A 27510-nucleotide genomic window follows, 5' to 3' on the forward strand; every position below is an offset into this window, starting at 1 on the left:
CATGTCTTAAGCAAAATAATTTAAATACACAGTATGTAATATATTGTTTGATTCAATGCTATGATCGTGTATTCATCCATATGGACAAATGTGACTGTACTTTATTTTCACTATTGTTACAACATTCACTGGAATGAATTTTTTAAAGATTTATATATTTATTATGTATACAATGTTCTACCTGCATGTACTTCTGTAGGCCAAAAAAGGGCGCAAGATCTCAGTACAGATGGTTGTGAATCACCGTGTGGCTGCTGGGAATCGAACTCGGGACCTCTGGAAGAGCAGCCAGTGCTCTTAGCGCTCTCCAGCCTGACACTGGGAGGAATTTCTGCATCTATTCCACTGCTATTAACAGATACCTGGGCTTTAGAACTGAGCACTACAAACACTGCCACCATAAGTTAGTTTTATACTGTGTATTGGGTCATATGCAGAACTTCTCTATTCTCTAGGTACTACCTAGGAAAGAAGTACAAAGGAATAGTACATAGTACACACACGCATCAGCAAACAATACACAATTTTCTTGAAGTAGCAATACCAATATATATTTGCCCCACCACACCTCTACAGCCTTACTTTCCTTTTTTTTTTTTTAATATTTATTTATTATGTATACAATATTCTGTGTGTGTCTGCAGGCCAGAAGAGGGCACCAGACCTCATTACAGATGGTTGTGAGCCACCATGTGGTTGCTGGGAATTGAACTCAGGACCTTTGGAAGAGCAGGCAATGCTCTTAACCACTGAGCCATCTCTCCAGCCCTTTACTTCCCTTTGATAGTATCAGAGTTTAAATTTTTCCGTAACTTTTTTTTTTATTTTGGTTTTTCGAGACAGGGTTTCTCTGTGGTTTTGGAGCCTGTCCTGGAACTAGCTCTTGTAGACCAGGCTGGTCTCGAACTCACAGAGATCCGCCTGCCTCTGCCTCCCGAGTGCTGGGATTAAAGGCGTGCACCACCACTGCCCGGCTTTCCGTAACTTTTGAGATAGTTACATCTCACAACAGTTTTGATTTACATTTCCCTGATTCCTAATAAAGCTGAATGCCATTTTAGATAGTTATATCAAGATTTATTTTTTTAATATGTATTCAAATCTTTCTGATTTATTGTATTTTTAATTCTAACAATACATCTACTAATATTTATGTTTTATATACCAATTTAAACCATACTGAATACTTGTGTACAAAAATTTAATAAATTAAAAAATCAATAACTATTCAAAATATAGGTCATTTGTTATTTATTGCAAAAATATTCTCCATACATTTTATTTGTTTTATTAACAATAGAGAATAATGCCGGGGTCAAACCTGAGCCTTGTTATCATTGAGCCAGGTCCTCACCTCTTCAGTTTCTTCTCATGAATATAATATGCCATTTCCTTTATGGTTTTTGGTTTGTTTTTTAATCATATTTGACAAAGAGTACCTAAATTGTGGCTTTAGAGAATAGCAATTTTGTTCACTCTTTAGTCTACAATCTATCCAGAACATTTTTTGTGTTTTTGAGTTAAGGAGTCAATTATATTCCTATATTCATGGAAACTCAATTGTCTTGGTATCATTTCATCAAAAGGCCCTTTCATCACCTTCTCATAGTGTGTCTAAGTGTCCACATAGATGGTACCTAGTTCTTTGATTATTATTACATTTGTCTCTTTGCCAACACCACGTCCTATCTATCACCAAATATAAAAGGTTACAAAGGTTGACATTTTCTTCAAAGTTTCACGATTTTTGTTCTCACATTTAAGAGTGTGGCTCAATTTACATTAAATTTTGTAAACAGCTGAATAAAGAACTTTGGCTCTTTGTTTGCATGTGGACATTCAGCTGTCCTGGCACTCTGCTATTGGCAGCAGGTGCCATGGTTTGTTCCTAGATTCCCAGTTATAGGCCACTGAGCAGAGTCCATTCTTACGCAGAGTTGTATTACTGGGGTTTCTGCAGCTTCAAGTCTTGGAGAAATAAGTGTCCAATTTATTCTTAAATAAAACTTGGACTACTATTGCTTCTTACTTTTCCCATATGAACTTAAAGATTAGCTCACTGATTTCTCTGAGGGGCAGCAAAAATTTTGAAATGATTGGGGTGAATCTATAAGTCAGTTTCTCATTCTTAACAATAAGAAGTCTTTATACTCCCGTTCTTAACAATACTAAGTGTTGGGCTGGAGAGATGGCTCAGCAGGTAGGTCTTCTAGAGGATCTGGGTTCAATTCTCAGCACCCACACGGCAGCTCACACTTGTGACACAAGTTCCAGTGGATCTGACACCTTCGTACAAACATACATGCAGGTAAAACACCAATACATAAAAAAACCAACCCTAAGCCTCAGGTTCACGGCATAGCTTCTCATCTCTCTATTATTACTTATCACTTATTTGTGGACTTCCTACTGTTACAAGGCTTTCACTTCTCTTGTTTATTCTGAAGTATTTTATTCTTTTAGATGCCATTATTAAAGAAGCTATGCTCTTAATTTCACTTTTGGACTTTTCACTGCTAGTGTAGAAAAAAAATGAGGAAGTTGAAGAGGTTGCTCAGTGGTTAAGAGAATTTACTGTTCTATCAGAGGACCAGAGTTTGGATCCCAGAACCCACACCAAGTGGCTCACAAACACCCGTAACTCCAACTGCCAAGAATCTGACACCCCTTGTAATATATGTGAGCATCCACACACAGAAACAGAAACACACACACACACACTAAATCTTTTAAAAATAAGTATAAGGAGGTGGGAAGATGCCACAATCAATAGAGTGCTTGCCATATAAGAATAAAGACCTGAGGGCTGGAGAGATGGCTCAGGGCTTAAGAGCATTGCCTGCTCTTCCAAAGGTCCTGAGTTCAATTCCCAGCACCCACATGGTGGCTCACAACCATCTGTAAAGAGGTCTGGTGCCCTCTTCTGGCCTGCAGACATGCACACAGACAGAATACTGTATACATATAAATAAAATATTAAAAAAAAAAAAGAATAAAGACCTGAGTTCAATCCCAGATCCACATAAAAGCCTGGTATGGAGCCACGCAACCATAATCTCAGCACTAGGGAAGTAGAGACGGGGATCCCTGGAGTTTGCTGGCCAGTCAAGCCAAACCACTGAACTGCAGGTCCCTGAGAGTTTAAAAAATGACAAGCCAGGTATGATGGCACATGCTTCTAATCCCAGCACTCAGGAGACAAAAGGCAGGTAGACCTCCGTGAGTTAAAGGCCAGCCTAAGTGTACACAGCGAGTTTCAGGACAGCTATGCACATGCAGTGAGAAAGAAATAGTTTCCTCCGCTTTCCTCATAGACTCTGACAGTTCTAGAGAACTACATTACTTCTTGAAAATACCATAAAACATGTTCAATATTTCCATTTGTATAATGTTATTAAATAATAGTTACCTATCCAGGGCTTCCTTGAAATACTTTCTTTGGACATCAAACTGAAAAACCGTGCGTTCACAATCAGTTGAGGCATTATCACTACCTCCATGTTTCTTGAGGAAGGCATCAAATCCATTCTCATCCGGATATTTCAAACTACCCATAAATACCACTAAATGAAAAGAATAAAAAGTCATATAACACAAAGAAATAGACAACATTTTTATTATCACAGATGAACTTTTCTATGCATAAAAGATAAAGCAACACATTAACAATGGCTGTTTCTGCCTCTGCTACACTGACGCTGTGAAACATTCTACAATGCTCAGAAGTTATTTCTACTGCAAGAAAACCCAAGCATTTCATTTTTTAAAAATAAATGACTAATTTGCTTATCAGAAGGCTAAAAGTTAAACAAGTTTATGTGCAGATTAACTACTACCGCAAAGGATGTCAGGTAAGAAGATTACTTTCAAATAACTTAGAAACTAAAAGTATAAAAAATAACTAATGCAGAAAAGTACATGTGTAAACATCTGTAGCCATGTAGCATCCACACTGTTTTATTGAGGCATACTTCTAGTTAAACATTATGGTTTCTTCTTGTGGTTTATTAGCCATGCCTTTTTATTGTTTATAAATAATAAACAATTTTTGCCACCACAATTATGGTGTCATTGGGTACTATTAATATTGAAAGAGACCTGTTCCAACCAGAGCTAGCCAATTCCTAGAGAATGGCAACTGTCTCTTGCTCTGTTCACATTATTGCCAAATAATGATGCCTACATAAAATAGGTTTTGGGCTGGAAAGATGCTCAGTGGTTAAAGCACGCACTCAACAAATGTGAGAGTTAGGATTCAAATCCTTAGAATCTATGTAAAATGTGGGCGGTGGTGGCGCACGCCTTTAATCCCAGCGCTTGGGAGGCAGAGGCAGGTGGATCTCTATGAGTTCGAGGCCAGCCTAGTCTACAGAGCGAGTTCCAGGAAAGGCTCCAAAGCAACACAGAGAAACCCTGAAACCCTGTCTCAAAAAAAAAAAAAAAAAAAAAAAAAAATTTATGTAAAATTGTAAAATGCAAGGTGGGTGTGTGGTCAGCCTCCTGCAATTCATTTTATTTCAGAAGGCAGAGAGAAGCTCCCCAGAGCAAGCTTGCTAGAGAGACTAGCCATACTGGCAAGCTCTGGGTTTTACTGAGACCTTACTTCAAGGAATAAAGTACAGATTGAGGAAGAGACTGTTTTCATTCAAATCTTTAATAGGTATACTTAGATTAAAAAAAAAAAAGACTTTCCCTATGATTATTCCTAAATCAGTATTTTCTAAGCTTTGTCTTAGTTTAAATGTACTCCAATTAACCAATTACTAATCTTTGAAATCAGTTCATACAATTTTAAGGGAAAAAGGAAACCACACCCGGGAATGATATTTTACAAGATCTTACTGTGCTCCAAAAAGTGTGCCAGCCCAGGCAGGTCATCTGGATCAGCAAAGCTCCCAACTCCGACACACAGAGCCGCTGCAGACTGGGGTAAGTAGAACACATACAAATAGCTGAGTCAATCCTGGGGCAGTACCAGTACCTCAAGGGTTCATGCCAACAAGTCTTCCGACAGAAAGGAAGAGAAGTCTTTCCCTGGGGATCGGGAGGAGCAGCAAAGTGAAACTCACCAGCACTGTGTCAGTTTCACCCTGCTGCTCCTCCACTTGCCATCCTGCCAAATGCTCAACAGGCGCAGACCTGGGGGAGAAAGCAGAAACAGACAGAGACGGGAGAGACCGGCCACCCAGACATCATTTCATGTTGCTGAGTCAGAATTCTGAAGCGAGTTTATTCCCTGAGTTACTAGATTTTGGAAATCTGCAGAATTAATATATCTTGATAGAATAAAGAGCTCTAAACAATTTAAAACTTTTATGTTCAGTAACTCAGTTACAAACGTGAAACTTCTCAGTGTGTTACTCAGAAGGTTTTACTACTAAAATGGGATGGGGGCAAATAACAATTTAGGAAAATATCTAATAAAAAATATGCAAATGGTTAAAAGAGAAAATTTTTGTTATTAAAAAGCTACAGGATTTAAAGAGGCTTTTTAGTTCTTCACCTTATATTGAACACACATACATATTTCTTACTGATATGCGTTTGCCAAATTCCTTGGGGAAATTAGTTTTTAGCAAAATAGATGGCCAAGATGTACACAAGACTCCATTTAAAATGATTGTGACTTACTATCATCATTAGTTAAAAGATTTTAGGTAGAAGAAATGGTCAATTTGAAAATAGGAAAGTAAATATTAACTTTCCCAACTTTGCATCCATTTTCAGAGCTAATCCACTTGGTGAAGCGTTGTTTGATAAGGTAAAAATAGCAATCTTGTATGCTCAGAAGAACCAAACAGCCTCACTTGATACTTCAAGTTCCATTTTTGTAGACTTAGGCACATAAGTTCATTTAAAACACGGAAGAATATCCACTTCTTCAAACCACAGTCTAACCTGTTCTGTGACGTTTAATAGATGCCTAACCTGCTTTCAGCTCCAACTACCCCATAAAGATTTCTTGTCTCGACCAGCAGGGTTGAAGACATTTTTGAATAAGTTGACTTAAACCACAGTTTATCAGTCAGCTTTGACCACAGCAAAAACAGGTTCTGCGATTGCTAGAAAAGAAATTCATACTTGAGAATTTTCTACCCAAGAAATTTATACTTGAGAATTGAGTTATAAAACTCAAAATTATGAACAAATAATAATTCAAATATATCATACTTAAATTTCAATCTTGTTAATTTATTAACGTTTCAGATCGAGAAAAACTTCTTTTTGAAGGACAGAAATGGAGATAATTTTTTAAAAATCTTCAGGAAAGTAATTAACTTCTAATTAGATAATGTTCTCCAAACGGTAAGACTTTCTTCCCATTTCATTAATGAGATTTATCTTACATAAGGCTCACATTTCTCAAATAAAAATTAAATCCTAATATCACTTTAGAACCTATGCCATTTTCAAGCCACCTCTCACCTAAACTAACCTGTTCATTTCCCCTCCCAATGTTTATTATGTATGGCTCAGTAAAGACCACTGTTACAATCGTGGAATCTTTTCCCACTAGGATGCCCACTGCTTCAGAGCCAAGTGACCAAATCTCTTCAAACCTCACTGCTTACTGAAGAAACTCCAAAGCACAAGAGAAGCTACTTGCAGGTTCATAAACAGGAGGGTAAGTACAGAACTCAGAGGTAAGAAGCTAATATTAATAATACTGTTATCTGGATAGTTAAGACAGAGCTCAGAAACTGGGTGAACTTGAGAGTGGGTGCAAGAGAGAGCCAGTCCGTGCAAGACACCAGAGACACCAGAGACAGACTCAGGCTACAGCTCCATTTTGACATAAATTCTCCACTCTACTACTGCTCTATTAAGAATTAGATATAAGCCTATTAATTCCCAATTTGCCTGTAAAAACTTTAAAATCGTCTACCAAGTAGTATATGTAGAAATTTATTCAGTGTTTTGAGTTTTCCTCGGAAGTTCTCCAGGCTAACACAACTTGGCCTACTATGTGACACACACACAAAAAAGCTTCTGAAAAACATAACTCAATCTACAATTTGGTAAAGAAATTGGTACAACCTTTCTTAAAAGAAAAAAGGGGGGGCGGGGAGTGGTGGTATATGTCTTTAATCCCAGCACTCTGGAGGCAGAGGTAGAGAAATCTCTGTGAGTTTGAGGCCAGCTTGGTCTACAGAGCAAGTTTCAGGCCACCCAGGGCTACATAGTAAGACTCTGTCTTTTAAAAAGGAGGAGGAAGAAGGAGGAGAAGAAGAGGAGGAGGACTCGCAAAGAATTAATTTAAGAGAATTAGTGAAGCCAAGAGCAGTGGGACATGTCTATAGTCCCAGCTTCTGGCTGTACCAGAGTCTGAGACCAGCCTGAACCACCAAGTAAGACATTCCCATCTCAAGAAAGGGGTAGCAGTAGGCAGAGGCAGGATAGGGCATGTTTGTAATCACAGCTCTCTGAAATTCTAGCACTCAGAAAGCTGAAGCAAGAAGGCAGAGCATTCAAAACTAACCTGAGTTAATAAACAAGAATTGGTCTCAAAACACCAAAAACAATCATTACTACTTATACCATACATTTTCAAATCTTTGAGGGTTAACCACTTTTTTAAAAACTGGGAACTGAATCTTGATGATGACTGATGATGATAATGATGTGTGTAGGTATATGTTGAGTACCAGCGTGCATATGGAGGTCAGAGAACTTTCAGTAGTTGGATCCCTTCTCTGCCCTGTGAGTTCCAAAGATCAGTTCAGGTCATCAGACTTGCATAGCAATCACCTCTACCCACTAAACTATCTTGCCAGTCCCACAGATTCTTTTGAGATCTAAATTAACAAGCCAATTATAAATCCTGTATATTAAGACTATACCATACTGTTGCATTGATAGTCAACTTTAAGTGAAGCATAATGGTGCATGCTTGTAATCCCAGCACTCGGGAAGTAGAGTCTAGAGCAGTGGTTCTCAACCTGTGGGCAGTGACCCCTTTGGCAAACCTCTACCTCCAAAAATAATTACATTACAATTTATAAAAGTAACAAAATTAGTTATATAGCAATGAATTAATTTTACGGTTGGGAGCATGATAAACTGTATTAAAGGGTTTCAGCAGTAGGAAGGTTGAGAACCACTGCTCTAGAGGATCATGAGTACAAAGTCATTCCATCTACCCAGGGTTTAATGCCAGCCTGGGCTACATCACACCCTATCTCAAAAAACAAACAAAACAAAACCAAGAAACTAACTTTAACAAACATTTGCTGGTCGGTTCTACTATATCTCCAAGATGTCACCTACCCTCTAACAGAAGAATTCCCTCCTGCAAAATGGAAGTGTTCTTCAAAAGACATGTTAAGGAAAATCGTCCTATCAAGACCCACATAGCAATTCACTGATCATTAAATTAAATTCAAGTCTCTCACTTACTTTCCTGATGTACTTACTAATTCCAGCTGACACTTTCTCATAGGTGAGATCAAGGTCAATTACTTATACAGGAATTACCCCAGGGTAACTTAGAACTCTAGGGTCAGGTGAAAATGTTACACCGCTAGCCTTGTTCTCCTTTCTCAAGTCTTTCCAAAGATCTTATCCCTTTGTCTTCAGCTAAGAATTGTACAGATTCTCACTTCCTGACAGTTTGTAAAGCATATAGTGTACATAAATATATATAAACTCAAATATTGCCATTTTAATCTCTAATGAATGGATTTTACACTTTTTGTTTCCTTTAGTCTGTACAGTAAGCATTTATCACAGAGCAAACTGTTTTCAAAAAATATAACCTTTATATAAACTAGACTCTTGCTTTAAAAACATTAATCAAAAGATAAATGCATACTTCCTTTTTGCTACTAAGAAATAAACAACAAGTTCACTCATTACCCCCAAGGAGCTCCCGAACGAGAAGGATGATATAGACATGACTCACACCTGTTTCTCAGTGGTTTTCTTTCTGGCTTCTACCCTCTCTTCTAATTCTTCCAGTTCGTTTTCCTCGTTATCAAGATCATCATCATCATGTTCATCATCATCAAATTCATCTTCATCATCAAAACCTTCTTCTTCATCATCCTCTATCTCGGCTCCAGAGTCTTCATCATCATCGTCATCCTCCTCCTCCTCATCATCTTCTTCTTCCTCCTCCTCTTCTTCATCTGTTGCATTCCCTGTTTTACCCTCCATATTACTTAGATCTGAAATCAAAAGTGCCTGCAAGCCATTCTGTAATTTGATGTATCTGGGGCAGGGAGAACAAAACAAAACACAAAGCATTTTGTTTCAATTGTTCAGTAAAAAGAACACACGTATGTTTAATACACACCCTGAATACTACTAAGTACCCCCCCCTTACCCCAAGTTCCAGTTACTCACCATCAACCATGGTCCATACATACTAATTAATACATTTTTAAATTGTGTACCATTCCATCCAGTTAGGGCATGAATAAAGCCTTCATAAAAGCAATAATGATTATTTGTCCTGAGATATAGATATATACATTCTATAGATACAAATCTTTACTGTATATTATACACATACATACACACATATATGTATATATTATCATCTTGGTAGCTGTCAGGTTCTTTTGTTCTTTTGGTTTTGATTTGGTTTGATATGGATTTTTGAGACAGGGTCTATCTACACAGCCCTGGCTGTCCTGGAACTCATTGTATAGGCCAGGCCAACCCTGAACTCAAATATGAGTTTTGTCTGACTCTCTTTCCAAGTTCATGCCTGCTATTCCAGTACTGGGAAAACTGAGGCAGAAGGACCCTGAGTTCCTGAGTTTCAAGACAGCCTGGATCACACAACATAGAAAGCACCTGTCTTGACCAATGAATAATCAATTTTTAAAAAATTTAGAAGTTAAGCACATGACCAACCATCTCTCCCAGTCCTTCAGTTAAGAAATAAGCATTCTACCAAAAACAAACCTTCTACCTAGATGGCCTAGGAAAACAGCTCTCCACAGTCAAAGCAGGCATGCCAGGTCAGCACCAAAGCACAGCCGCACAAATGTGAGCTCACTGGTCTGCCTCTATAAAATGCATTTGACATTGTACAGGTTTCCAAAGCTACTTTTAGAGACTGAAAAAAAGTGGCCGTATCTCCAAGAAAACATAATCCCACAGACTCATAGCCCTGTAAGTAAATGACTCATATAGTAAAACTGTTATCATTTGATACCCAGGTGTCTAGTATAGCCTGCTCCCATTTATACTAATTCTTTTATGCATTCACTCAATAAACATCTATTTAACAACTCATTTGTCAGACATCATGCTACCTTAAAAGAAAAACACCTAAGACCACATCTTCACCACTAGGTACACACTGTTCAGTAACAGGATCATCAAACTAGCAAACACAGAATATTCTTAAAAGAAGGAAGCAGTCAGGGAAACCTTCTGAAACAAAATACATTTCAGCCAAGCCTTGAAGCCTAGAAAGTATTACCCACCGAGGAGACGGCTGAGTGGGTAAAGCACTTGCTATATACACACACGTGAGGATGGAGTTCACATCTCCAGATGGCACGTATGAGCCAATCGTGGTAGCTCCATCCTAGTGCTTCTATGGAAGCTGGGAAGCCGAGACAGCAGACTGCCCATGGGCAGCTGGCCTGCCATACTTAGTAGCAACAAGAGACCTTGTCTCAAACCAAGTAGAAGCAAGGACTGGTATCCAAGGTGGTCCTCTATTCTTCATAGCATGTATATCCATATAGACAGAAAAGGAAAAATGTGGATTTAATTCCCTACCATATCAAAATCATATTCAAACAATAAAAAAAAGCTAGTGATTATGTTTTGTTTTCTTTGGGGATAAAATGCAAGATTTGTGGAGCATAAATGGCCAGTAGAGCCGGGCGGTGGTGGCGCACGCCTTTAATCCCAGCACTCGGGAGGCAGAGGCAGGTGGATCTCTGGGAGTTCGAGGTCAGCCTGGTCTACAAGAGCTAGTTCCAGGACAGGCACCAAAGCTACAGAGAAACCCTGTCTCGAAAAAAAAAAAAATAGCCATTAGCAGATCATAAATTTTAAAAGTTATGAAAATTTGATCAAAATAATGAAAATAAATAAGAAAAACCACAACCACAGATCTAAACACATGATGTGTATTAATTCTCCACCACAACACCAAAAAAAGGTCAAAATTTCAGACCAATAAATAAGAAGTATGGAAAAGCTCGGGATGAGATCAATTATTAACTGTGGTGGTTTGAATGAGAATGGCTCCTATAGGCTTACAGATTTGAAAATCAGTCACCAAGGAGTGGCACTATTTGAAAAGACTAGGAGGTGTGGCTTGTTGGAGAAAGTGTGTCACAGAGGACAGGCTTGGAAGTTTCAGAAGCCCAAGTCCAGTGGTTCTCTCTTGTCCTGTTGCCTGTGGATCTGGATGTAGAACTTTCAGCTACTTCTCCAGTACCATGTCTGCCTGTGAGCTGCCACATTTCCCACCATGATTATAATGGACTAACATCTGAAACTACTGTAAGCAAGCCCCAATTAAACGTTTTCTTTTATAAGAGTTGCTGTGTTCATGGTATCACTTCACAGCAACGGAACACTGACAAAGACCATAAATAACCTGAAAAGAACTCACATGTCTACTGACAAGAGAAGGGTAAACTGTGACTGAGTCACACGGTAGATGCCCCCGCTACACTGGCTTATCATAAAACAAGAAAACATATTTAGCAACAAGCTACAAAACTGGCGATCTTCAGGAAGCAAGTCACAAAGACAGCATACCACAAGAATAAAGCCAAATAAATAAATAAAGCCAAAAGGCAGGCAAGATAAACAAACGTTGTTTAGACACCATTTATATGTGATGAAACCAGAAAAAAGGGTTTACCTATCAAAGCAACGGAATAATACACCAAAAGTTTTAAAATAGTGTTAGAAAAAAAGGCAACCTATAAGAAAATAGAAGCAAATCTTAGTTCTTGAGCTCACAGAAAAAGACCAGATGAGAAGACCTCATGCCAAGGACAGCCATCTGCAAGGCAGTCTGGGCTGAAAGGTACCAACTTTAAGAAATGTGTCCCCTGCCGGGCGGTGGTGGCGCACGCCTTTAATCCCAGCACTTGGGAGGCAGAGGCAGGCGGATCTCTGTGAGTTCGAGACCAGCCTGGTCTACAAGAGCTAGTTCCAGGACAGGCTCCAAAACCACAGAGAAACCCTGTCTCGAAAAACCAAAAAAAAAAAAAAATGTGTCCCCTGACCACTCACTCCATCACCAGTCAACTCCTATTCTTTTTAATCCTCTTTACATGTGTCTGCAACATTTGTCACTACTTCTACAACACTTTTTCTGCCTCAATAGAAAATTACAAAGATTTTTTCCTCCCTTATTTGCTATCATCTGGCAAGTACCAAACATTGAAGAAATATTTGCTGAATAGACAAAACAATGTTAATAGCTGAGACTGTTGGCATATGTCTGGTAACCCTAGCCTAAGGAGGGAGACAGGGGGATCCTAATTGAAGGCTAGTCTGAGATACATAATGAAACAGTGTCTCAAAAACAAATCAAAAAAAGAAAATGTTGAGGCTGGAGAAATGGCTCTGTAGGTAAATGTGCTTGTCCCCATGCTACCAGAGGATAAAAGTAACCACCAAGTCAGCTACAACCCTGCAATCTACATCAGTGACCAGACTGCATGATATGCTGGTGAAATAGTGGCATAAACGTGAGAGAAACCCACCGTTATCTGACTGCATTTAAGGCCAGACACTGCTATATCCCATGTGGACACTGCTCAAGTGACCAAGAATCTGAAACTAGACAGATCATGGTCTAGGATACTATATTATTTCCTGCTAAAGGAACACAGCAATAAAATGACTCCTACAGACATCCTGCTACACCCATAGATCAGCATCTCACTCAGCCATCATTGGAGAAGCTTCCTTTTGCAGTAGAACAGAATTAATGCAGAGATTCACAACTGGACAATGTAAAAAGAGTGAAGAACTTTGAAATATCCAGCCCTAAATGAGGTATCTTCATCAAAACCCTCCCATAGGGGCTCAGAGACCAGCAGTAGACGAAGAACACAAAATGAGCTCAATGGGTTTCTGTCTAAGAAAAACGGTCCAGTTTCTGGTTCAGTGAGATACTCTGTCTCAAGGTAAAGTCCAAGCATGATTAGACTTAGCTACATTCCACAGACCAATAAATATGCTATAAATGCTTAGAAAATACACACTAAAGTTATTTAATAGATTCAATGATTGTGGGAAATGTTAAACCTTTCTTTTTGGTATCCAAGTTCCTACAATGATCATATAATATTCATATTTATTGTTATTTAATATAATTTAACTGTTAAAAATCAAAGAATACAAAAGTTCTATCTTCCTTTTCTATATACATTTATACAAAAAATAATTTTAGGTTAAGAATAGAGGTGCTGTTTTTAGTGGGCTTTTCCTCTTAAAGACAAAATTATACAATGTTTTTTGACCATTAGTTCTAACTCAATAATAAGTTTCTACATCACTATAAAAACACAACCTCCCTGTAACACCAGCACTCAGGCACACTGTCATTACTTCAAAGCCAGCCTGGTTTACAGAGCAACTCCAGAACCTCTCTCAAAGCTTAAAAAAAGAAAGAAAAGGAGCCTTATCTTTCTAGAATTTGAATATCTTCATTGTAGAACTATACCATAACATAATCCTTAAAACTGTTGCCAACGTTTTGCTATTACAAAACCTGGACATGGTGGCACAGCTCTACACCCAGCCTTCGGAGGCAGCAGCAGGAGAATCACAAGTTCAAGACCAGCCTGGGTTGCACACTGAGTTCCAGGTCAGCAAAGAAAACATAATGAGACCCTGCCTCAAAAAAAACAAAAACAAAAACAAAAAACAAACAAAAAAATAACCTTATACAAATATCACTCAGTAACTATATAGCTAATATTTAAATGCTTGCTTTACACTAAACAGAAGCTTCCATATAAATTAGATATACGGTACTTCTTGTTTTGTAACTTGCCTATTTATATTTATTTTCTAGGAAATAAACATTTTTTAGAAACTGGCCAGATATAAATTTAATCTAAGAAATTTCTGGGAAAAAATATTCCTAAGAGTTCTACAAAAATGCCTAGCGGTCATGCATTCACATACTCTATAAATGGTATTAGAGAATCTACAATGTGCTAGGCACACAGCAACCAAAGCAGACAGTTCTCCATATTTATGAAGTTTTAGTCTACAAACATAAATTGAGTTAGTAGGGGAACAGCTAAAAGAAAACTGAAGGGCTGGAGAGACGGCTCAGTGGATAAGAGCGCTTGTAGCTCTTCCAGAGGACCCGGGTTAGATTCCAGCAAGCCTCACAGCCGCCTGGAACTGCAGTCAGGGCACTCTTCTGGCCTCTGTGAGCACCAGGCACGCATATGGTGCACAGACAGATACACACACAAAACACTCAAACATAAAATATTTTAAAGATTTCAAAATCAAAACAATCTAGGTGATATGGCCACACCTTTAATCCCAGCACTCAGGAAGCAGAGGGGCGGATCTCAATGAGTTTGAGGCCAGCCTGGTCTACAGAGCGAGTTCCAGGACAGACAGGGAGACAGGGCTACACAGGGAAACCCTGTCTCAAGAAAACAACAAAAAGTGAAAAGGGAGCATACAGCATACCACTTAGGGGAAACCTGGTGCCATCTGTGCCAATGTACACCCTACTCAACATACAACTTTGCCTTTTAAACCAGTTTTGACACATCTTAAGAATTCAAGCAGCAGCCTTCAGATTAATCTTAAAACATCATTCTCCTTACGCCATTTTTCAAAGAAACCACAAATTCTTACTGGCATTCACCAACTGTCACCTATTCTTTTCAGTATTCTCTGCATCAGCCTGCTTTTCTATTTCTGTGATAAACACCATTACCAACAGCAACCTGAAGAGGAAAGGGTTTACTTCATCTTACCAGCTTATCGTCATGAAGGGAAGTCCAGGCAGGAACCTGGAGACAGGAAAGGAGCACAGACCAAGAAAGATCACTGCTTACTGGCTTGCCTCCCATGGCTTGGTCAGTCTGCTTTCTTTTTTTTTCTTTTTTTATTTTTTTTATTTATTTATTATGTATACAATATTCTGTCTGTATGCCTGAAGGCCAGAAGAGGGCGCCAGACCTCTTTACAGATGGTTATGAGCCACCATGTGGTTGCTGGGAATTGAACTCAGGACCTCTGGAAGAGCAGGCAATGCTCTTAACCACTGAGCCATCTCTCCAGTCCCCCGTCAGTCTGCTTTCTTATACAACCTGCCCTGGGATAGTGCTGCCCACAGTGTGCTGGATCCTCCCAAATCAACTGTTAATGAAGAAAATACCCTGCAAACTTTCCTATAGGCCAATCTAATGGAAACATTTTCTCAATAGGGGTTCCTGCCTTCTTTCCGGTTGTCTCTAGCGTGTATAAAGTTGACAAAAAAATAAACAAAAGAAAACAGCAGGGGGCTGGAGAGATGGGTCTTAAGAGCACTGGCTGCTCTTCCAGAGATCCTGAGTTCAATTCCCAGCAACCTCATGGTGGTTCACAACCATCTGTAATGAGATCTGGCGCCCTCTTCTGGCATGCAGCATATATGGAGGCAAAATGTTGTATACATAATAAATAAATAATAAATCTTAAAAAAAAAAAAACAGGGCTGGAGAGATGGCTCAGTGGTTAAGAGCATTGACTGTTCTTCCAGAGGACTTGAGTTCAATTCCCAGCAACCACATGGTGGCTCACAACCATCTGTAATGAGAGCTGGTGCCCTCTTCTGGCCTGCAGGCATACACGGAGGCAGAATGTTGTATACATAATAAATAAATAAATAAAATTAAAAAAAAGAAAACAGCAAAAACAAAAAACCAGTAAAACTGACCCCTTGTCAACTTGGCATACAAATACATCACTATTAAACCATAACCTTTCCTTTCTTGTTTATCTCTAAGCTCTCATGTTACTATCACAATACACAATATAACTTTTCAAAGTCCACAGTCTTTAAAAAATTTCATTTTTGTTTTTGTTTGGTTTGGTTTTTCCTTTACATTTGGTTTTGTTTAGGGGAGAGGTTGCAAGGGCAGAGAGAGGCCTGGAGAGACAGGAGGATAAATGGGATCAGAATGAATGATGTGGAATCCACAAAGAATCAAGCAAAGTAAAAAATTTTTTTAAATTTCAACACTGTACAAGTTCAGGCTCTTCAAAATATTCAACCTCTCTTTAAAAATCCAAAGTATCTCAACTGTGGGCTTCTGTAAAATCAAAAGTAAGTTACATATTTCATATTCCAAGAGGGAAGAACCAGGGCAGTTACAATTAAATCAAAGCAAAACCAACATCCAGCACTGTAAATTAAATCCTGTTAGTCCCATGACATGGTATTCGATAATGACTTCCCGGGCTCCAAAGAGCTTAGACAGCCCACTTTTCTGACTGTCATTCACAGCACACAAAGCTCATCCCGCAGGCTCAGGCTGGCTCCAGTCCACAGCTGATACAGTTTGTGGCGGTCATTCCATATTTCTGACATCTCAGTATGGACTCTCTCTCATCCTGTCACATGGCATCAAACCTCAGCAGCTCTTCATGACCCTTCATGCCCTCAAGTGGGAGTATCCACTTAAGATGCAGTCTTAGCCATTCTCTGGACTGCAGCTCTGTGTGCTGACCCTAAGGAAACACTGCAGATTTCACTTCAGTGACTCCAGTCTCATATTCATCATTGCTGATAGTTCAGCAACAGCTAACCAGCATCAATGCCCACTAAAGAAATGGTTTTACTTTACTGGTACCAGTCTCTAGTAAATCAGAGCTGACTCTTAAGCCCCAGCTGCCAAAACCACAGATTCTTAATTCAAAATATCACACAAATAGCCTCAATAGAGTCTTTGAGGGACACTCAAACTTCCCAAGTCAGCTTCCTATCACCTACCTGCACCTCTCTCAACATTCTTATCTTCCATTAATCTCTGAGCATTCAAGGGCTTTTCCAATCGGAGTTCCAAACACAATCCTCCCAAACAACATGATCAAGTCTATCACAGCAACAGTCCATTCTCTGGTACCAGCTTCACCCTAGTTTGCTTTCTATTGCTACCATAATCAACACCATGACCCAAAAGCAATTTAGGGAGGACAGGGATTGTTTCATATCACAGCTTACTGTGCATCGTGAAGGGAAGCTTAAGCAGGAATCTGGAAGCAGGAACTAAAGCAGAGATGATGGAGGATCACCGCTTACTGCTTTGCCCTCCAAGGCTTGCCCAGGGCCACCTGCCAAAGGTGGCACTGCCCACAGTGGGCTAGATCCTCCTCCATCAACCATCAACCTAGAAAATGCCCCACAGACTTTTCCGACATTTTCTCAACAGCAGTTTTCTCTTCTGAGATGACCCTATCTTGTGTCAGGTGACAAGACTAGCCAGCACAACTAAGCAAAGTTTTCTTCATACCTGCCACTGCTTCCACTCACAACCCAGCCAAACAGATACATGGCCATGCCTACGGGGAGCGAATCACCTCGTGTGCACACTACTTCATTTACAAGTTCTCCAATTTCCCCACTCCTTCCTCCACTGCACAGATTTTCTATCCCTTCAAAAGCCACGAATTCCATAGATATTATGGATCTTGTCACTTCCCAGACATCTAAGGATTGCCTTCACCTTTAAATTTTTTAAAGGTGAAACATGTAATCTCTTCCACCCTGAAAAAGCTCTCCCTCTACTCTAGGCACCACATTATCCTAAAAGTTCTCATCCCTTCCACCTTAAACAATCTTCTTGGGCTAGAAATGGCTCAGCAATTAAGAGCACAGAGAACCAGAATTCAATTCTTATCACCCATATGGTGGCTCACAACTGTCTGTAACTCCAGTCCCAGAGGGCCCTCTGTGGGTACCAAGAATACATGTGATGCACAAACATAAATTCAGGTAAAACACCCATAGACATAAAAAAAAATTTGTTTTACTCTTCTTGGGGTGCTGGGAGTATAGCTCAGTTGGTAGTTTGCCTGACACTCACAAGGCCCTGTGTTTGGGCCCCAGCACTGCATAAACTGGATAGGGGAGCAAATGCCTATAATCATAGCCCTTGAGAAGTCGAGGTAGGAAGATCTGAAGTTCAAAGTCATTCTTGGTTACATGAGATTAAGGCTACTTGGAATATATGAAACTCTGTAGGTAGGTAGGTAGATATAGACAGACAGACTTAAAAAAATATTGAAAAATATCTCCCTGGTGGGCTAAAATTTCATCCTTCCCATTCATTCTTTAAAACAGTATAACATGGCTTCTGCCTCCTTATTATTTAAAAGTATTTTTACCAAGCCGGGCGATGGTGGCGCACGCCTTTAATCCCAGCACTCGGGAGGCAGAGGCAGGCGGATCTCTGTGAGTTCAAGACCAGCCTGGTCTACAAGAGCTAGTTCCAGGACAGGCTCCAAAGCCACAGAGAAACCCTGTCTTGAAAAACAAAACAAAACAAAACAAACAAACAAAAAAGATTTGCCGGGTGATGGTGGCGCACGCCTTTAATCCCAGCACTCGGGAGGCAGAGGCAGGCGGATCTCTGTGAGTTCGAGACCAGCCTGGTCTACAGAGCTAGTTCCAGGACAGGCTCCAAAGCCACAGAGAAACCCTGTCTCAAAAAAAAAAAAAAAGTATTTTTACCAGGAATATTTTCTTAGGTCTCAGTCTTCTGTCACCGCACAGTATCAAGTATGAGGATTACTGACAATCACTCCTTGCTGAAGTGTTCTCTTTCAGTGGGTCTTCATTTAAGTTTTCCTTCTGCTTCTTCCTGTCAGTTTTTATTACAGTTGTTTAGGATTGCTCTGCTATGTCTCTGTCTCTCTCTCTTAGTTTTTCGAGACAGGGTTTCTCTGTGGTTTTGGAGCCTGTCCTGGAACTAGCTCTGTAGACCAGGCTGGCCTCAAACTCACAGAGATCCACCTGCCTCTGCCTCCCGAGTGCTGGGATTAAAGATGCTGCGCCACCGCTGCCCAGCCCTCTGCGTGTCTCTTAAAGGTCCTGAGAGATTAACCTGCTCAAGGCGACATAGCTTAGACTGGAAACTGGAAACACAGTGACTTTACATATAACACCATTGCATTCCATTTCAGGGTCTGCTCCCTGACTCTACCACTGCAGTTACACAGCCCCAAATTATGTCCTCTTCTGACCTCTAAGGGCTCTAGGCACACACATGGTATACATGCATTCATGCAGACAAAACATTCATACACAGAAAATTTAAAAATCTAAAGTAAACAAATAAATTTTTAATGGGATTAGAGTGTAGATTCAGTTTCAGACCAAGAAATTGAATATTTCTAAGTTCTTAGAATTTATATACAAGTAAGTACAAATTGATTTATTTTTATAACTCTAAGGGCTTATGATCACACCATTAATTTGTATGTGTACATAAAAAGGAAATTAATCCCTCATATATTCAATGAAGCACTGATCAGACCACTGGATTTTGGTAAAAAAAAATAGTAATTCAATACAAATTCTCTTAATTTTTAATATAAGTCTGCCTTCTGATAACTTGTATTTGTCTAAGGTTTCTGCTTCTAAGCAAATCACCTTACTACTAAACTAGGAAATCAGCACATATTAGTGTTTTCACTATAGCTGGACTGTGCTCTTTCTGTTCAGCATCATGTAACAGTAAACAACGTAAAGCAATACTCTGAAACAGCCCGCACCTCACTCTCTAAGCTTTACTTCCTGTAGTAAGCTGGCACAACAGGTACATGGCAAGCCAGACCAACCATTGTGCTGAGACCAATCCCAAGAGGACAGAACCAACTCTGCAATTTGTCATCTGGCCTACACAAACACATGTACACATGCACGCACCTGCACACACACACAATTAAATAAATGTAATCCTGGAGGTATCCAGGAGATATTGCCAACATTTCAAAAAGGCTAAATACAAATTATATATACAAAGAAATAAAATTCTGTTAACTAGTAATAAATACAAACTGATAATTTTTTTTTTTTTTTTTTTTTTTTTGGTTTTTTGAGACAGGGTTTCTCTGTGGATCTTTGGAACCTGTTTGGAACTTGTTCTGTACATAAGGCTGGCCTTGAACTCACAGAGATCTGCCTGCCTCTGCATCCTGAGTGGTGGGATTTAAAGGCATGCGCCACCAACTAACTCAAATTGATAAATCTTTGATGGCATCATTTCACCATAATATTTCTCTAAACAGGTCTGGCACTCATTCATATATTCAAGACTTAATACGATGGCTATGTACTATAATAGATCATGGATGAAGTCCTACAGAGGCACAATGGAAAGAATCCGTTTGGGATAGAAAGGTGTGGCACAAGTTAACATCTATATGCAAGTATTATAAAAGGTAATTTGGTTCTGGAGGCTGAAGATATTTGATATGCTTGTTTCTGGATACAAAGCATCACAGAATTTAAAGATCTAAGTTTTACCATCTTTATTTTAAAATAACAAAAATGAAAGACTTTTTCTTCAGAAGTCAAACTGACAATGTGGTAGTGCATGCCTATAATCCCAGCAACTCAGATTCAACCTAGCCTACGTAGTTAGTTTTAGACCAGCCAGAGTTAGAGAGCACCCCCACAAAAAAAAAAAAAAAAAAAAAATCCGAAACTTCAGTACATAAAAAAAGTTAAAGGGGGATGAAAAGGGGAAGGTTTGGATTTAACAAAGAACATGAAACAAAAATGCAACAACTTACTCACTGTAACTCTTAAGTGTTATCTCTGTCAATCAGGCGGTGGTGCCACACTTAATCCCAGCACTGGGGAGGCAGAGGCAGGCAGATCTCTGTTAGTTCAAGGCCAGCCTGGTCTACAAGAGCTAGTTCCAGGGGAGAGAAACCCTGTCTTTTAAAAAAAAAAGTGTTATCTCTGTTCTTTTTTGTATGTTCTTTACTCAGAGTAACTTTTAAGAATTATCCCTGTCTTTTTCTGTTTGGTTTGGGCTTTTTTGTGGATTTTTGCTTGTTTGTTTGAGACAGTGTTTCTCTGTGTAACCCTGGCTTTCCTGGAACTTGATTTGTAGAGCAGGCTGGTCGAACTCAGCGATCCTCCTGCCTCTGCCTCCCCAGTGCTGGGATTAAAGTTATGCGTCCCCACATCCAGCTGCATTATCTCTTTTTTGAAGTATTCCTTTTCTTTGTACCACAAACTAGCTCAGGAGTTTATTCAGGTTGGTCTGAGTCACCATTCATTACAGATGACTGGAACACCGGAGGATTAGAAGGGATCTTACAAGCCACCATTCAACCAATTGAGGTCCAAGTCCTTTCTCATACATTTTTGGAAGAAGCTATCTGGCCCCTCTAAGCGTATCACTTCCTACTGTTGTAGGAGGCCACTAGTTAGTTCCCGGCTGCTCAGTCCCGAAATAATACAGAAACCATATTATTTTTAATACTGTTTGGCCAATAGCTTAAGCATATTTCTGTCTAACACTTATATCCTTAAACTAGCCCATCTCCATTAATCTGTGTATCGCCATGTGGCTGTGGCTTACCGGCAACTTTTCGGCACATTTCTGGCGGCAGCTCCATAGCTTAGCTTCTCCTTGACTCCACCTTCTTTATCCCAGCATTCAGTTTAGTTTTCCCCACCTACCTCTACTCTGCCCTATCAGGCCAAGCCAATTTCTTTATTCGTTAACCAATAAAAGCAACACATAGACAGAAGGATCTCCACTTTATTTTTTAATCTACTCTAACATATATACTTCTATTAGGAATTCCATAAACTTTAGGTCCCTGATTTTGCTTCCCCCTCCCCAGTTCATTTTTTGGGCCAGGGTCTTATGTATCCCACGCTATATAAGCAAGGATGACTCCTGACTTCTGATTCTCCTCCCTCCACCTCCCCAGTGCTGGGATTATAGGGGTACACTGCCATGCCCCACTCTCATCTTCCTCTTTTAAATGTCTATATCCTCCTACACTGTAAGTTTAATCATCTTAGTATGCCACCCTGGGCAAAATGTTATTTATTGCAATATATATGACCCATGTGCAGAAATGCTACTTTGGCACCTGGCACACATAGTTAGTAATCATTTCTTAAGTAAATTTGCAAAAAAATAAAGTCAATAAACACATTTAAAGCAACAAAACAGCATCTGACATTGAGCTATTATTAGGTAACTTTGGTAGAACAGGAAACAAAAAAAAACACTAAAGCCTGTATTGACAATTTAATCTGAGAGGCAAAAACCAAACAACATTATTACTTTCTATGTGTTCACTTACATGTTACAATTACATTTTTGACAAGAAAAGTTAACCCTAATTTATAAAGATACCTTGACCTGACCCTGACACCTGAGAGGGAGGGAGGGAGAGAAGGAGGGAGGGAGGGTGGGAGGGAGGGAGGGAGGGAGGGAGATTAAACTGGTCTTGAAGTAGGGGCTGTGTCACTGTTTTCTGGACCTGAGTTTCAGTTTGTAAAACAGGAGAACAGGAGTTGGGGAAAGTAGAAAAGATGATCTCTAGGCTTCTTTTCTGCTCTTTAACACACTATAGGCTTATAATAAATTTCAACCTAGACTACTTAGGCTTCTAACTCAGCATGAATAAGAACCTCATAAAACATCAGCAAACAGAGCAACTGGCTTTTATGTCAGATGACCAGTCTCATTCAAGCTCCGATATTATTTAGCTGCCTAATTCTAAGAAAGAAAACCTCTCTGGGCTTCAATTTCCTCAACCAGTAAAGCAAAGCTGTTAGATAATATGAACTACTTTCAAATACAAGATAGCCACATTTTCGGAAACAAACTAACTCTCATGTTTATTCAGGTGGAGACTGTGTTACCATTTGTTACAGATTGAAACACGGGATTAGACAGGATTTTACAAGCCTAACATTCACCAACTGAGGCCCAAGTCCTCTTTAATACATTTTTTTTAAGAAGTCGTCTAGCCATTCTAGTTATGGCGAACTACCCACAGTCACATGCCACTCCATCTTAGACCAGCTATGCTGTAAAAGTTCTTTTATTAAGGCCACACCATCCTCTTCATAAATTTCACTCCATTTTACCTCTTTTCCTTACGGGACTCTCATATATCTTTGGATTGAAATGGAATAGAAATAACAGTCACGTCTCAAATAGCCTCTTTTCCAAAATTAAGATCGCCAACTGTCAAACTTTCCTAGTATCACACCAAATCCTCCTTATCATCCATCCTGTCTTCCCAACGAAAACCTCAGTTCTTACTTTAACGAAAGTCAAAATTAGCCGGGCGATAGTGGCGCACACCTTTAATCCATCACTCGGGAGGCAGAGGCAGGCGGATCTGTGAGTTCGAGGCCAGCCTGGTCTACAGAGTTAGTTCCAGGACAGCCAAAGCTACACAGAGACTTCTTTGGAACACCCCAAATTGCCCTTGCCACCTCCACCCAAGCACACATTCAGGATGAGAGTAATAACGCCCTGTTGCTCCTCCGGGGAGACACGGAGACCAGAAGTCATGGCAGCACCAACCGAAGCCCGCACCCTGTTCTCCCCAGTCCAAGCCTCGTCCCTCACCGGTACTGCTTGGGGTCGCTGGGAGACTTAATGATCTCAGGGTCGCCGGCATTACTGTGAGACCCGCTCCGTCCCTCCTCCTCAGATTCATCCGCTCCTAAACGAGCAACCCGGCCGCTCTCGCCCGAGTCCTGTCCATTGGGTTGCAGGTCTGGGCAGCTGCAGGTGGACTTCGCCTTGTTTCTTCCCGGCATGGTCAGCGTGGGAACGGGTCTCGCAGATTCTTCACACAGACCCCGTGCTCCGGTCCGCCCCAGAGCCGTCAGCTCCCGCCCGGCCTCACACCACAACTTCCTCCCGGTGGCACAGACTGCAGCAACCGTGACTCTCCTCAGCATTCACCAGCAAGTCGTGGCGCTGGACATCCCGCTCCCCAGGCCCACCTCCTCCTCCTACTCCTCCAGCCACTCCTCCTCCTCCGCGTCCCAGGGGCGGCGGCGGCGGCCGGCGTTGTTGCTGCCGCAGCCGCTGGGGAGGACAGGCCTGAACCCCTCCTCCAACCCAACCTCGCTCACACCGACTTCCTTCATCCCACCCTCCTGACAGCCAATGACGCTGTGGATTCTAGCCAGTCACAAGGCGGAACAGACGTCACGTTTGCTGAATTAGCCAATGGGAGCCGGGAAGGAGAGGGCCCAATAGGAACCGGCCGGGTTCCTGACGCACCCAGAGAGCATTTCGAAACCTGACGTGGGCGGGGCGAAGGGAAAGAGGCGGAAGACGACGGGAGAAGCTTGGCCGCGTTTGTGACGTGCGCCGGCGACTGTGTTAGGAAAACCGCGTACCGCTCCGCGGCTCTGAGAAAATATTCCCCAGCGAGGCGACGCAGGAGTGAGCCGCGATAGTGGGGCCTGATCTTCCTCTTCATCCATTTGCGATGTATTTCTTATCCTTCGGCTCTCAGAGTGACTCAGCAAGTCTTTTTAAAAGACGCGGAGCCCCGGAAGTCTTTTCCAGCCCTATCCTGAGATGAACGCTGTTCTTGTGGGTCACTCACCACCGGAAATAACAACTGCACCTTTCCATCCTGTAGACGCCGAGCTGTTGGTTCTTTTCTCCCCCCAAATCCGAAAGAGTCCCTAAAAGATCAGTTTGGTTATCTCACTCCTGTATGCGAAATGGTTTTGTTTTTCTTTTTTTGTTTTGTTTTAAGCTTTCCCATAGAATGGAGCCCTCAGCCTGCCTTTTAAGTTTAGTCAACTTTTGCTGAAAGGCAAAAACATGTTAGACTGCCGCCCTCCAGTGACTTTCCCAAGTTTTGTTGTTGTTATTGTTTGCCAGAGCCATTGCTGAGACTGGAACAGACACACTATAAATAAAAAGCAGTTGAAAAGATACAGTATACGGATACCATTAGATAATGAGATCATACCATATGAAAAAAATAAACGTTTTCAGCATGAATAAACGGAGGAGAGGGTGAGGGGGACTTGAAACCGGTAGATGCGTTAGTGGTTGACTTTCCTGCCTCTGAATTTCAGGTGCTGAGGATAGAGTCATAAACAAAACAAATCGTTGCAGGTGTGGTGGTAGCCCATGCCTTGTATCTCAGCACTCGGGGGCAAGAGGCAGATGAATCTGAGTTCGAGGTCAGCCTGGTTTACATAGCAGTTCAAAGCTAGCTGGAGCTACCTATTGAGACCCTACCTCCAAAATAAATAAAATCCTTGCTTTCTTGAAGTTTACTGTCTTATGTAAAGAAACAGATATGTTCAAAAGCAATAAATGCTAAGACTACAACACAGGATAGGAAGAGAACGTGTTGGGGAGGTGTGGGGCAGAAGTGTTTGAACATGTTGAGATATCCCAGTGTTAGGACATTTAAAAAAAAATCCGTTTTTTTTTTTAGCTACTCCACTGGACTCCTCTCATGGAAAGCAGCTTCATCTGTGCCTCTCCAGTCCTAAAACAGCTGCGCAGTGGAGTAGAAAGCCAATAGTAAATGTTGATTAGACACCTAAGTGACATAGTCTGTGCTTTGTTCCGGAACGTTGTGTGTGTGCTTTTTTTCTCCAAAGCAATAATGCCGAAAATAAGGAATCTTCAGTTTCAACTATCAATTTTGTTTTCCTAAGGAGAAAAAGAATTTATACCATTAATTGAGATTGGCTGGGTTTTCCCTAGGGTGAAACATTTATTCGTTTAACTAACCAAGTGAAGTCCTGCTATGTGCCAGAAATTGAAAGTAATGAACAAATATTTCCCCTTTCTCTTGAGCTCACAAGAGATGGAGAGATGGACGTTAAAGAAGCTCATAAAGTGCTCAAAGAGGCAGCACATATACTAACATTGGGCCAGTGCAGAGAAGATCAGCCTGGTCCCTGCTCACGGGGACAGGCAAATTCATGAAGAGTTCCATGTTTTTCTGAAGTATTCTGGTACCATAAACACATATTTCAATGCTTTTCTGTCTCTTCCCCCCTCTAGTCCCAAGAGCAGACATTAACGGCAGAGATGATGTCTCTGTAACTTACCGTTTGTTTATACCTTTCTTTTTCACTGTAAAAATTTCAGTATAAAGACCCAAAAAAGTAGCATACAAATAACTCTAGATGGAGGTACACAAACAGATACGCCCTATTCAGAGAGCTTTCCCAAAGAAGAGAAATTGAAGCTAACATTTGGAAACTGTATAAGGATTGGTGCAAAAATGAACTCAAATTAATGGAAAGCTCTGGGTGTGGTTAGACTCACCATCTGGAAAGGGGTCAGTGACAAAGATCACACAGAACATTCCAGAGAATAAGCCATTGGCCTGCCTGTTTCATACATACAGGATTCCCAGATCTTAGAATGTTTTCCACCAAGCTGTAGGTACTCACTAATCAATGTGTAAGCAAACGAAGAGGAGGATGTTACGATAAAAATAGAATGCTGCAGGTTCCCAGAGGGCCCATGGGCCACAAAGGGCAGCACAGCCCAGGTAGGGAGCTACATAGCAGGTGAGAGACCTCAGCTGGGCAGCCAGTCCCATAAGGAGCCACAGCTGGTGAGAGACAGATGGATAAGCACGCCATGCAGAGTGAGGCTGGATATTTAGTGGGTAATGGAAGGGAAAGGGGGTAAGGGAAGAAGGGGGAAGAATAGAGACGGACAGACAGACAGACAGACAGACAGACACAGAGAGAGAGAGAGAGAGAGAGAGAGAGAGAGAGAGAGAGACAGGGGTGGGAAGAGGAGAGGAGCCACGGCAGCAGCTACCTCTTTGGAGAGAGACTGAAAGGAAAAGACTCAGGCTAGAAGCCTGAGTACATGTGATAATTGTCTTTCTGTGTCTGGTTACCTCACTCAAGATGTTTTCTAGCTCCATCCATTTGCCTGCAAATTTCAAGATATCGTTTGTTTTTTCTGCTGTGTAGTACTTCATTGTGTAAATGTACCCCATTTTCCTTGTCCATTCTTCAGTTGAGGGGCATTTAGGTTGTTGTTCTGGCTATGACAAACAATGCTGCTATGAACATAGTTGAGCACATGTCCTTGTGGCAGGGTTGAGCATCTTTTGGATATATACCCAAAAGTAGTATTGCTGGGTCTTGAAGAAGGTTGTTTCCTAATTTTCTGAGAAATCGCCGCATTGATACCCAAAGGAGCTGTAAGTAAAAAAATTTTAATTTCTGTTCCTAGTTTAAACTTATCTTAATAGATTTCCACGTGACTGGCAGATACATCTAAGCATCAGTTGCTGGCTACAGCCTGCTCCAAATGACTGTGAGCCCTGGACTTGCTGAGAGCTGATGTGGACCAGTCCAGCTGATGTGAACGCTCCCTGTCTCTTCAACAGTCTGCGAATCAGATGCTTCCGATGAGTGCCCCATTGCCTGAATTCCCTCCTTTGGGTAGCCTTTCAGCCTTCCTGGGCCCTGATGACAACACCCCAGTGTCAGCTTGAAGTAGTTGCAGAAAGGAACACGTCCCATGCTCAGAATAGGTTGAAATG

The 27510-nt window shown here is 40.8% G+C and overlaps 1 protein-coding gene and 1 non-coding gene across 3 annotated transcripts in view; one reads left to right on the top strand and one right to left on the bottom strand.

The window, feature by feature from the left end:
- Nrdc (nardilysin convertase) overlaps nt 1-24081 on the bottom strand; it is a 70716-nt gene extending 46635 nt beyond the window's left edge. Inside the window, exons 1-6 of one of the 2 annotated variants that reach the window (XM_057783504.1) lie at nt 23574-24081; nt 8905-9211; nt 5929-6062; nt 5070-5139; nt 4843-4924; nt 3410-3563 (exon numbers count right to left, since the gene is read on the bottom strand). In XM_057783504.1, coding sequence (XP_057639487.1) covers nt 3410-3563; nt 4843-4924; nt 5070-5139; nt 5929-6062; nt 8905-9211; nt 23574-23911 — 1085 coding nt within the window. In that variant the 5' untranslated portion in view covers nt 23912-24081. The remainder of the gene's footprint in view (nt 1-3409; nt 3564-4842; nt 4925-5069; nt 5140-5928; nt 6063-8904; nt 9212-23573) is intronic. The other variant, XM_057783503.1, reaches the window with a different exon arrangement.
- Nucleotides 24082-25832: 1751 nt separating this feature from the next.
- Nucleotides 25833-25938, top strand: LOC130884566 (U6 spliceosomal RNA). Its single transcript, XR_009058084.1, has one exon. It is a non-coding gene; the product is annotated as a U6 spliceosomal RNA (small nuclear RNA).
- The last annotated feature ends 1572 nt before the right edge of the window (nt 25939-27510 follow it).

This window comes from Chionomys nivalis, chromosome 11 (assembly GCF_950005125.1).
Source record: "Chionomys nivalis chromosome 11, mChiNiv1.1, whole genome shotgun sequence".
NCBI classification, from domain to species: Eukaryota; Metazoa; Chordata; class Mammalia; order Rodentia; family Cricetidae; genus Chionomys; species Chionomys nivalis.